The sequence below is a fragment of the Mya arenaria genome, chromosome 6 (genome assembly GCF_026914265.1).
Source record: "Mya arenaria isolate MELC-2E11 chromosome 6, ASM2691426v1".
Classification (NCBI taxonomy): domain Eukaryota; kingdom Metazoa; phylum Mollusca; class Bivalvia; order Myida; family Myidae; genus Mya; species Mya arenaria.
The window spans coordinates 14,557,548-14,570,546 of NC_069127.1; the positions used below are offsets into that span (position 1 = coordinate 14,557,548).

The 12,999-nt window shown below is 35.5% G+C and overlaps 1 protein-coding gene across 3 annotated transcripts in view; it reads left to right on the top strand.

The window, feature by feature from the left end:
• Nucleotides 1-12,999, top strand: part of LOC128237277 (E3 ubiquitin-protein ligase rnf213-alpha-like) — a 136,364-nt gene that overhangs the window by 98,730 nt on the left and 24,635 nt on the right. For all 3 annotated transcript variants that reach the window (XM_052952649.1, XM_052952648.1, XM_052952650.1), the window contains exons 54-68: nt 20-161; nt 3,212-3,405; nt 3,631-3,819; nt 4,933-5,047; nt 5,513-5,704; nt 7,255-7,394; nt 7,569-7,776; nt 8,380-8,525; nt 9,496-9,685; nt 10,035-10,170; nt 10,482-10,632; nt 10,889-11,054; nt 11,592-11,754; nt 11,931-12,160; nt 12,401-12,628. In XM_052952649.1, the coding sequence (XP_052808609.1) occupies nt 20-161; nt 3,212-3,405; nt 3,631-3,819; nt 4,933-5,047; nt 5,513-5,704; nt 7,255-7,394; nt 7,569-7,776; nt 8,380-8,525; nt 9,496-9,685; nt 10,035-10,170; nt 10,482-10,632; nt 10,889-11,054; nt 11,592-11,754; nt 11,931-12,160; nt 12,401-12,628 (2,590 nt within the window). The remainder of the gene's footprint in view (nt 1-19; nt 162-3,211; nt 3,406-3,630; nt 3,820-4,932; nt 5,048-5,512; nt 5,705-7,254; nt 7,395-7,568; nt 7,777-8,379; nt 8,526-9,495; nt 9,686-10,034; nt 10,171-10,481; nt 10,633-10,888; nt 11,055-11,591; nt 11,755-11,930; nt 12,161-12,400; nt 12,629-12,999) is intronic.

The window sequence follows — 12,999 nt, forward strand, 5'->3', positions numbered from 1 at the left end:
TATTCTATTCACTTTGCAGTGAAAGTCGATACATGCTTCTGCTGACCGAAAACTTTGGAGCGCTGTCTATCATCCAGCAGCTCCTCCAAACTAAGGGCAATGAGATACGACCAATCACAATCTTTGGGAGCAGTTTCAGGAGTGATCAAGAATATACACAGGTATTGGGATTGTAGTTATTTAAAGTCCCATATGTTTAAGTGATGTAAGCTTAACTTTTTGAATGTATATCCAAATGACTTCGTTCAACCTTTTTTTCTTTACATTTGTAACCCCCCAAAAATGCATTTATCGCAATTACAAAATGCATCAAAACTGAAAGTTTCTTATGTATAAAATAAATTAAGCGCGCACAAAGTCATTACAAAAGTTACATATCACGTGACTTTCTGAATTCTTAAAATTATATGTAGCTTTATACATATTTTGGGTTTAAATAGTTTCCCCAGTTATGCATCTGAATACACTCATTTTATCATTATTTTACTCTATGATATCGACATTGCAGAAACATAACAGTTGTAGTATAAATAAGTATATTGGTTTTAGTGGAATGCGAACCCACGTCAGTAAAGTCAAGAAAAAATAATCCTAGTTTATCAACACCTGACTCTCTAGATGACCAGGACTTTTATTACATCTTCAGATATTTTGACATCTTAACCATACATTGATAAAATCACATGATAATGCCAATTAACCAATAACGCTACAACAAAGCTGCTTACGCTTGTATGAAAAATGTAGTATTAAAAAACGATACTTGAGCAAATATCAACATTGCTGAAGGTTTCCAGCTTTTGGTATTTTAGTTTTAACAATCCCAATGATTTGCCACACTTTATTTCGTCATACACAAAAAGTGCAATTTACAAAATACATAAGCGAGTACAAATCTGCGATTTTTCACTTAACAACATCTTTTCATTTGAAATTACTTCCATCACATTTATTTTAGAAATAGGAGCTTTATTTGTTTATGTGAAATTCAATTTGAAAATGTTCGGTATTGCTCTAGTTATTTATCCGGCATCTCCTAAGGTATTGTTTGCAAAGCGTTATGTTCCGCCCACTTATCTACCTCATCAGCGTGTAGTGAGTTAATGATCCAGTTCGGAATTTCCTTGGTATTTTGCACACATATCTTTTTACTAAAACATTGCGTGGACCTCGAAAATTTATCAGACATGAGACTCTATCTATGATATACTCACCCTTTTCTCTAGTTATTATGCCCCCCTGCGAAGAAGAGGGGTATATTGCTTTGCACATGTCGGTCGGTATGCCGGTCGGTCGGTCGGTCGCTAGACCAAAGCTTGTCTGAGTGATAACTCAACAAATCCTGGAAGTATGGACATCGAACTTGACATGAAGGTTGGGACTGACCAGTAGATGACCCCTATTGATTTTAGGGTTCATCAGGTCAAAGGTCAAGGTCACAGTGACCTTTAATGGTAAAATATTTTTAAAGCTTGTCCGAATGATAACTCAACAATGCCTACACCTATGATCATCAAACTTGACATTGAGGCTGGGCCTGACCAGTAGATGACCCCTATTGTTTTGGGGGTCATCAGGCCGAAGGTCAAAGTCACAATGACCTTGAATGATAAAAAAGTGTCCGAGTGATAACTCTTCAATGCCTGTACCCATGGCCTTCAAACTGGACTAGGAAGTTGGGCCTGACTAGTAGATGACCCCTATTGATTTTGGGGGTAATCGGGCCAAAGGTCAAGGTCACAGTGATATTGAATGGTAAAAAGGTTGTCCGAGTGATAACTCAACAATGCCTCAACCCATGGCCCTCAAACTGGACTAGGAAGTTAGGCCTGACCAGTAGATGACCCCTATTGTTTTGGGGGGTTACGGGCCAAAGGTCAAGGTCACAGTGACCTTGAATGGTAATAGGTTGTCCATGTGATAACTGGACAATGCCTGCACCCATGGCCCTCAAACTTGACTTGTAGGTTGGGCCTGACCAGTAGATGGCCCCTATTGTTTTTGGGGGTCATTGGGCCAAAGGTCACAGTGACCTTGAAAGCAAACTTGACAATTCCTGGACCTATGGTCATCAAACTTGACATGAGTGTTGGGCCTGACCAGTAGATGACCCCTCTTGATTTTGGGGGGTCATCGGGCCAAGGACAAGGTCACAGTAACCTTTAAAGCAAAAAAAATAACAAATCTTCTCCCGTTGATATCTCAACAATGCCTGAATCTATGATCATCAAACTTGACATGGAAGTTGGGCCTTACCAGGAGATGACCCGTATTGATTTAAGGAGTCATTGGGTCAAATGTCAAGTTCACAGTGACCTTGAATGCGAAAATGTTTCGAGTGATAACTCGACAATGCCTGCACCCATGGCCCTAAAACTTGACTTGGAGTTGTGTCTTCCCTGTATATGACCCCTTTTGATTTTAGGGTCATTGGGTCAAAGGTCAAGGTCACAGTGACCTTGAGCTAAAAAAAGCTTGTCTGTGTGATAACTTGTCAATGCCTGCACCCATGGCCCTCAAACTTGACATTTAGATTTTTGGTGACCAGCTGATGACTCCTTTGTATTTTGAGGTCATAGAGTCAAAGGTCTTGGTCATAACACACTCTCTCCTCACACTTTGAATGGTCATAATCTTAAAACTGCCTCTACGGCATCTAATGTAAGTGACAAATCAGCTGTCATTTCGGTCCATGCAAATCCATGCGCTCGGAGGGAGGGGGGCAAAATGTTTGACAAACATCTCTTGTTTAATCCTGAGGCTTTAGGCATACGGGTATATAATTATTCAAGATTATTTTCTGATGTTGTTTTTAAGAAAAGAGATTTATCATTGGCTATTACCTTTAGAAATTATTCAAGGTCTTCAAATATTACTAAGTATACATATTGCCAAAAAAGAAGAAGCACTCGCTCAGCAAGTTTTATACTTTGGCTTTAATTTTTTTTGAGTAATGACCCTAGTGCATATGAGAGAACTCAAACAACTTTTGAGGGTTGGCGTTTGCCGTCTTGTTGTATTATTTTGGTATATCATATTTGAAACCTGTTGAAAAGTTGTCACTGATATGTTTGAGAGATTTTAAAAGATTTTCAATTATATATCTCATTATTGGTCAACTGTTTTGGTGTTGACAATTAAGACTTTTGTTTATAGATTTGCTATTTGTATTTTATTGTCTAGTTTAACATTTTCTTGATTAATATTTTAGGTGTGTAGAAACATCAACAAGATCAAGGTCTGTATGGAAACGGGGAACACCGTTGTTCTGCTCAACCTTGACAACCTATACGAGAGTTTGTATGATGCCCTCAACCAGTACTATGTCTACTTTGGCGGTGAGAGATACGTCGACCTTGGACTCGGGACACACAGAGTAAAGTGTCCTGTTCATAGAAACTTCAGGTAACATTCTTAATTGTGGATCAATATTTGGGTCTTGTCATGTTAATAATGATTTTTTAAACAACTATTTTGTTCTTTAACATAAATTATTAAAGTGACCATTCTCATCACGCTGTTGGCAACAAGTCAGACATTACAAAAAAATGACAACTTTGACAGATTCCTTCTGCTAACAAAATTGGTTTAAACGATAGAGGAAGACGCTTAAAGTTAATTTGTTTTCAGGCTGATCGTGGTTGCTGAAAAACAGACGGTGTACAAAAAATTCCCGATCCCGTTAATAAACCGCCTGGAAAAGCATTTCCTTACAGTGAACACCATTTTGAATGACATACAGCAACAGCTTGTTTTAGAGCTGGAAGAGTGGGCCAACGACTTCGCCAGTCAGAATGATGGCAACAGTTTCAATCGAAGGTAAACCTTCATTGTAGTCTTATGGTTTTTTTTACTGAATTTGTAAGGTAAACATGATAAAAGGTTAATGTGTGCACACATAGTTCGGCCTTTGGCGTAATTTAATAAGGAACAAACTTTCAAGTATACGGTAGTTTCATTTATTTAGTATGAGGTTTGTCCGTAAAATTAGAGGAAAATTTAATAAAATCACACAAAGATGTATCAAACTTCAAAAGATAAACAGCCTCATGACTTTATTCCAATACATACAGGCAGGTCTTATTCCAATACATACAGGCAGGTCTCAATGTACATTCATCACTCTGTTAAATCGGACACTTATTTTTTTTTTATAAGCATATTTGAGCACAAAGTGCTCAAGGATGTGCAAAATGTGGTAGATGGGTTACCCGCTCGAGGTCATCCGTTTGTCGTCAAAAATTGATACAAATGATGTTTCCTTTTATACCTCGGTCAAACTTTCCATGAATGATCCTTAGGTTGCACAATTTCAAAAAATCATGTTTTCAATTCAGGATTTGTTCCCATGAATGTGAAAGCACTTCGAAATTACAAGGCCCAGAGCTTTTACATATATCATGCATTGTCCAGTGGGTCAAGATCATTTAGTGTTTGCCTCAGGGGTCAAACTTGGCCTCGCCCTTGTGGTCACTTGATATACATTGACTTCTATAAGGAATATATTTACAAATAGTCCTCCTTAAAAATGACAAGTTCTATAGATGTAAGATATTAGGGATGTAGGAGTGTCTAAAGTGTGTCTATTAACATTGATCATATCATGCAAATGAAGAAAACATGTTCAAGTTGTGTTCTGGGGTCAAATGTTTTGAGTAACCACCGACCATTAATTTTCATGGTTATTTCGCTTAGATGAACTCCTTTCATAAAGTGCTAAAAATTCACTTAAGAAATTTTACCAATTGCACTATTCAAATGCTAAATTAGTTTTGGACTTCATTTCAAAGTATATCAAAAACATGAAATCTGCCACAACTAATCCATATAATTATGTTATATATTATAATGATTTCGTTTGTTGTATTATTACGTTAACATTAATATATTTCAACAACTTTACGGACACGCCTAGTATTGTGTTATTTTCAGAAGCTCCAACCGTGTAATGAAAGTAGAAGACGTTTTCATTGGTTTCCACAAGGATACATGTTCAGCTATTATACTTGATGTGTCACAAAAATACCCAGATAAAGAAGGAGACGAGGTCAGTAAGACGTCAATTAAGTCTTGTTCAACAATCGATTGTATTCTTAAGAATTTTTGTTACTGGACGTTTGATACAATTTTGGTTCAATTTCTTTCCGTTTTCAAGTTCTCAAAGACATTAACATTGCTTTTTAAAAGAATTAAGGCACAAACGATAATTGTAAGTGTGTGTAAAGTTTATTTTTAAAGTTTTGACTATTGAGCTTGTTTCTGTAGTTTTTCTTATAAATATCTATACATTCATTAATGGTACGGTTTTCATTTTTCAAAACTGGATAATAGATTTGGTCTAATTAGTCTAATTATAATTCGTTAAAAAGAAAGCAATGTGAGAGTACTGATAGTAGTACGATGAACTTACTTTCGGTCAATTGGCTAACAATAAAACATTTGTGTAATACATATTTATAATTGATAACATTATTATATAATTATATGCTAACTTTCGTTCTCATTGTTAAAGCTTTTAGAAGCCGGCAAACTGCTGCTACTTTGGTGTGCAACTCCGGAGAGTGTAGTCCGAAGAAACAAATTGGACAAACGTCAACAACAGAGGTTTCAGACATACTACCATGAACGACAAGCACATGGGAGCCTGATTTCATACCTACAAATGAAGCTGAAGCAAGAGAAAGTTGAACAAATATTTGCACAGGTATGATTGCTCTTCAACTTAATCAGAGACTCAGTGATTTTTTTTCTCTTTTTTGTGAAACAGCTCATGCCTTTTCTTTTGTGAAATTTTAGCGCGTTTAAGTTCCAAATTGTGAAAAATTAAAACCTTAAAATTCTAATTCTAAAATACAATAGTGTTATACTCGTACATACAGTCTGATTTAGTGTCTGTATTGACAATAAAATGAAAATAGACAACAGTGAAATTTTGATAATTGCATATTTATTAAAGTGACACTCTTATTCAAAATCGATAAATACACGTGTATAACAAAGTTCAGTTTTGACTGATAAACCTTAAACTACTTACTAGAATAGATAATGCACTAATGGAAAAGACTTAATTGATAACAGGATAGTAACCGTGTATTTAAAAGCAGAAAGTGATTGATGAATGCTAAAAGATTTACGGTGGTCTACTATATGTTAATAAGGTAGAAATGCCATGTTTTATGCTTATTTCTATCAAATTAAACTCGGTATCCTTCATAAAAAACATTGTTTTAGACATTAATTCGCCTTTACATCTCAAATTGTTTAAAAATTTGGCTGAGTCATTTTGCTCCGCGTGACTGAGCGCTTTACGGCCAGCGCTTTACATTAGGCCTGTGTCTACTTGATCGGTATCAATAAAAGCCGTCATTCGGTATTCAATATGTATGCGAATTCGCAATCGCCGATTTCCACGTAAATCTTCAAAGTTTTACACAATTTTTACGAGTTTTGACGCCGATTTAATAAAAAAAAACACTTTGTTCACAAGTAGCTATTGGGAATTGTGAATTTTTATTCACATTTTTGGGAATTTTAGCGTTTTTTGGCGATTGTGAAAAGGCCGATATTCGGTGTCAAATTGTTAGTAAAAAAAATCAATGCAGAGTAGTTTGTTAATCCCCACCGATTAGAAGTTTTCAGAAAGAGGGATATTATTTTTGCCTTGTCCTTCCGTCGGTACTTCACATTTTTCTTCTGGAACCATATCATGCTACGGATTGGTCAGATGATATTCAATCTTAGACAGAATGTCCCCCTTCATAAAATCTACCCCTTGTAAATGTAAATCACATGGGGTTAAAAACTAGTTCACTATGTCAAATTTTATGAAAATGTTTGGAACACACTAGTAACATTATATTTTGTCCAATACTCATGAAACTGTCAGAATATTATCGATGAAACTAGGTAATTTGATATCAACTAGGTCACTAGGTCAAATCTTAGAAAATATGTCTGGTGATATATTTATGAAACTTAATCAGAATGTTTTCCTTGATAAAATCAATGACTAGTTTGACACACGAAGTCAAAAACTAGGTCACTATTTAAGTTATAATTTGTTTTAGACATTCACCTAAACTTTAATGTTACCCTGGAAAATACGCAAATGTGTAGGTACATAAAACTTGCCGTAAATTTTGATGAGTTGTGCAAGGCGACAATTGTTTTTCTGCATACAATTCCCCTGCTGTAAATATTTTAAAAAATACGACAACATGTATTTAATGAATACTAGATAATTTCTTTACACAGGTGACAACTCACAACAAGCTACTTGCGTCAGTTCATAAGCAAGATATCAGCTTAGAACTTGGCATAGATGTTGACAGAATAATCCTTCTGGAGACTCTTTCCTCCTTTGATACAGAGCAACAGTTTACAAACAGAGTTCAGTAAGTACATGCAATGATCAAAACGATGGAGTTTGTGTATTAAAAAATGTTATTGTATTGAATAACAATGAATATCACATTAAATAAATCTAAATGTCACAGTGAGTTTTTTTGCTCATTAATTAATTGAAGCATGTAACGAATGTACGTTGCGTTTTATCGTGCACATTTCAGGCAACACTTGCAGACAGCCGGAACTGGCGAGAGCTTAATGTTGGTTCAATGTGATTCCGGTGATGTTCATTCAAACCTGATCGCTTGTGCCCGTTACATTGTTATGGCTGAATATGAAAAAGCACGAGAAATTTTACAAGCTCCAGTGCATGTCATCTTCATTCTACAGTTACCTCGAAAGGCGGGTGGATGCTTCACAGGATTTCAGGTAAAGTTGTGAAAATCTTCTGTAGCGGATAGTTTTCACTAGGTTTTCAGTATCTTTATGCGTATAAGAAAATATTTTCTTGCATACATGTATCTAAAACTTTAACTATGAGGGCAAATTGACGTTCTAAATGCTTTTTGTATACATTTCACTAAACAGTGCATGCATGTATGTTTACCGACGTTACCGCCATGGTGCGCAGTTATTTGAAGTCAATGTCAATTAATCCCCGAGAAATGTTGCCGTTTATTCCTTGTTTTACGATTTTAAATTAATATATCTTATATCGACTGTGCTCTAAAACACCTCACTTATAATGCTTATTATTATCTATTAAAAAAGTATTCTGAAATGGCGCATTGTTGCACTTAAAGTGTTTTAAAAGGGTTGGGAAGAATTTTCCAGGACTAATTTATGGCAACGCATGTTTATAATATAAGAATTATTTGTATTTTCAAATTAGAACTGATTTCTGACACATAAATTGCAGGTAATGTATTTATTAAAGCATAATAACTTTAAAATATCAATTTATTTTATTGATTCAAAAACATCTTTGATTTATTCAAATATATATTAATTTGTTTAAAATCTACACTACAGTGCGGCCGTTGGCATTCAGTCCACATAGATGATTTATGGCCGGAGAATACCCAGATGCCGGATATCCAAGACCTGCAGGGGAAAACTGTCAGCGGCATCTTCCACAGCGTGGTCAGGAAACATAGTCCACCTAGTGACATAGAGGAGTATGTTTATTTTGTGGATAAAATAATGGCCGCATTTTTCTGCTCGATTGTTATTGAAAAGAATTCGCAATAAAACAATATTCATTCACTTCACTTGAAGAATATTTACTTGCATACACATATTTAACTCAGATTTGCAGTTGTACATGTTTTAGAGTGTTTGCCGACGAAGTTATGGGTCATTGGTTAGAAACCCACAAGATGCCATAGCTACTAGTGCATTCAGTTACTTGCACATGTAAATGACATTTATTTACAAGTTGGTAGTCTTGCCAAATGTCAGGACGGAGAGATAAAAGAAAAAAATGTAACATGCCGTAATATTGCAACGGCGGCAATTGCTGTTCTATTAACGACTCGCTTGATAAGTCAGTTTGAATTGTATTCCTTCGTCTGCAGATAGAGTAGGGGTCCATAATCATTGAAGTTCTTGGGGTGAACCTATTTGTTAGTTTTTGTGTTCTATACTTATGTGAAAAGCTACAGAAACAAGCTCAGTAGCCAAACGTTTGAACATAAACCCCTTTTAATTGAACAGGGTAAACGCCAAAGACATAGAAACACCTGGAAATTTGGTTTAGTTAAAAAATTCGTTATTATTTTATTCGGGATTGTTGGGATAAGAGTGAGGTTGTGCATACTAACTGTTTGAAACCCCCAGTAAATTTATATTTTTACTGACCGTTCCAAGGCGGTAGCTAACAATCCTTGACAAACATACCTAGTTTTTCATATACTAGCATATATGCACTGTGTTGTTTGTGGAGTTTTGTGCTATTCTATGTTTCTTGTTTGTGATTATTTTTGTGTGTTCTATGAGTTTTGCGTTTACCCTTTGGTATTAAACATGGTTTATGTTTAAAACGTTTGGCTACTGAGCTTGTTTCTGTAGCTTTTCATAGAAATATTGGTTCAATCTCTTAACTTCGAAATATTTCAATTAAGACATTCGTTGTGTTTCATAATATAGGGGACAAGGAGAAGAAATGGATTGGACTGAAAATGGAGGAAATGGCAGGCAACAAAAGTATCTAGATCCGCATACGGTTGACGGAGTAAATGAAGAAGTGGATATGATGGACATAGATGCCGAATTTAACACACCAATTCCGGATGTGCAAAAAGACCTGGCTGAACATCAAAGACAACCAGTTTTGAAGGTTACTTTATGCTTCATATGTATATTTTGGTCTCTTCTAATTACGACTTATAATTTTGAACTGATAAATTCATGGAAAGAAAATGTAGAGTTCATGTTATCGCCTTAAAGGCAGTCCTTTAGGCATTGACGTCCTGCAAAAAAGTAATATTGGAAACTGCTCAAGATAATCATAGATTTAAATCATGGTACATATTTGTTTATTGCCACTTTGCATGTGTTTCGATTTAAATGACTATGAGTGAAATCATTTTCCGGTCCTGCCCTTAAACAACTAAGAGGAATTGATGAGCCCTGGCCTTCAGTTACCATGCTCTGATTCCTGTAATGATTCCTCTATAATGTTTCAGCTTGATGGGCTAATCATGCAGTGTGTTCAGTCGGCCCTTGCGATGGTCAAAGACAAGGAGGGTTATACACACAGAGAAACAGAGAGAGTCGATATCGTATTGAAATGTTTAAGACATGACAATAAATCAGAACAGGGTATACATACACATGCACTAACATAAAACAATTGTATACTCATACTTGCTTAAATTAGTGTACACATGTTATGTTATATTTGTCATACAAACGTGATTTCAGGTGAGATGTCAAAACATATTCTGATTAAGAAAAACTACTGAACATTGTCACAGAACAACTGCCTTTTTCACTTTTCATAGTCTACATGTTTCCATTTAAATGGTACACTTGTACGAAAGCCAGAAATATACATTTGTGTTGATATCTGAGATTGTCAATGATTAATGCAATGAGAAAAATATACATTAAGGTACTTGTTATAATTGCAGGGGCAGACACTTTCTTAACAGGGTTACAAATACTTATTGGACAATTGTTGAAGGAGAAAGAGAAGACGACAGAAGGAGACGACATTGCTCGTTTGTGGATGACACGTGAGGCTGCAGCAGCCGAAAGCATTAACAAGGCTGGCACATTTAGGTAATCAAATTATCTTGCTTGCTTCGTGGTGTATAAAGAAATATGCTTTTTGGGATAATGTTTCTAGGTTGCATTTTATATAATTATAATATTGCATTAAAGGGTACCAAAAAAAATCGATAGTAACGATCTCAAGCATCCATAAATATTCATCATTATTCTGTGAATTAACAGGGATGATGCATAATTATTAACCACGTTAAAAAAGAAATACCCACCAGGCTAGAAGCATTCTAACATTTTACACTCTTCCTAGGCGGTCTTGTCTGCAGACTATTATCTCAAAAGTGTCCCCGATCCTGGCTGGAATCATTGCATACCTCGATACCAACAGGAATCTTGACCTCATTCACAGTGATGTAGGTTGGAAACAGATACTGTGGAAATCGGTCCTCAATACTGAAGGAGCTGTTCAACTACAGGTTGTTATGTTTGTAGGGTCAACAAGCATACATCAAGTTAAAATTGAATTAAAATTTTGACATGCCAATATACTGGGTCTGACATTTCTAGAATTTATTCAAAATATATTTGATTACAGATTATATTGGATTATGACCAGAATAAACAATTACAAAAATCTACAAAAATAATTAATAATTTCTTACATATTGTTTTACAACTGTATGTCTTAATTTTAAATTGCCATGTCAATTGTCTGTCTGTCCATCCGTCTCTCTGTCCATCCGTCCGTCTTTCGTATATTTGCGACGCCATTTTCTTCACTTTGATAAACTTTAAAGCTATAATACTATGAAAGGATTTAAAATAACGATATTTGTGAAATCAAGATTCCCTTGTAAATTGAGCAATAATGATCAATGATCAAATTTTGTGAAAATATATGGTTAGTTTGTTGAGAAAGGATTAACACACAACAAAGAACCAGTAAAAGGCTGTTGGATATTATTTGAGCATTCTTGTATGTAGTTGTATACTTGTTATTTCTGTTCACACAGTACTCAGATCTCCAATCTCCAAAGAGACGCAGTGACCTTGGTGAGATGCTTGTTATGACGACCGGTCGTGAAGGTCACATGTTCTCCGCATGTCTGCCCTTCTCCTGGACGATGATCCAGATGATTGCGGAAATACTACGTAACATTTTACCCTCTGATGAAGGTTTGTCGAATATCTTAATAACGTTAAAGTACAATATTCGAAATTTTAAATCACTTGACAATATGTGACTTTATTTATGTGTTTGCAAAGGTCGCTTGACCATATCTTTGTATTCTTGCTATTTTTGTCTGTTAAGTATTATTATAAGAAAATGTCCAATTAATTTATCTTAACAGAATTAGAGGATGAACAAAGCAGAATAGTGGATGAACAAAACCGGAAAGTAGTACTATGTTCAAAGATAGTTGCTGCAAGGCCGATAGGAAAGATATTGAATCAACTGGTGGATGGTATCCAGGAAGGAAGTGCAGAACAGAAGCATGCCATTGTTTTGGAAATCATAGATGAGTACATACAGGACTTCGTGCATACGATGTATTATCATGGACAAGATGATGAATTCAAGGTAAGAATTGTTAGCTAGTACAAGATAAGCAGATGCCTAAGTATTATTCTTGTTATAAACCGCCTATGTTTGATAATAAAATGAAGTATATTTATCTTGCCCTGAAGCAATACAATGTTTACATTGGTTAACTTCTGCAATGTGTATGTTATGCTGTATATGACTTGATTCTATGTTTGTTTGTTTTTTCGTTGAGACTCATTTCATTCTGGAACTAGTAAAACAAAAATCTTTTTGCAGCTTGTGTGTCAGACAGTGTATTACAAGACAGTGGAAATATGTGAGACTTCAAATTCTAAGGGATGCTTGATTGAAAATCTTACTTGTGTACACATTGCATACGAGAGTCTCGCACTGAGACTTGCCTACTTCAGAAGTATGAATGGAGTATGGCCACAGTGTAGCTCGGCCATACTGGAGGTCAAGAAAACCAACCCGGATCATTTCATGTTCAAGGAACGAGAGTTTGTAGGTTTTTCTTTACTTTTAAGCTTGACTATTCAAAGAATAAGGAGGGCTATACTACTCGCCCCAGCGTCGGCGTCCGGTTAATGTTTTAGGGCAAGTTGGCATTTTCACTTATAAGTCCAATATCCATTATTCAATTCACTTAATACTTCACACAGTAGTTCAGGCCATCACATTATGAGGTTCATTTTAACCCTTAATATAAATTATGGCCCTTGATTGACATTTCTTATTTCTCTCAACATGCACATTTTTATACTCTTTATCAGGTTTTCACAAGGGAAAACAAGTTATTTAAATTGCTTGTGTCATTGGTCGGGCGGGATGGTTTGAGGGCAACGTCAAAAGCACCGTATGTATCGAATAATTTT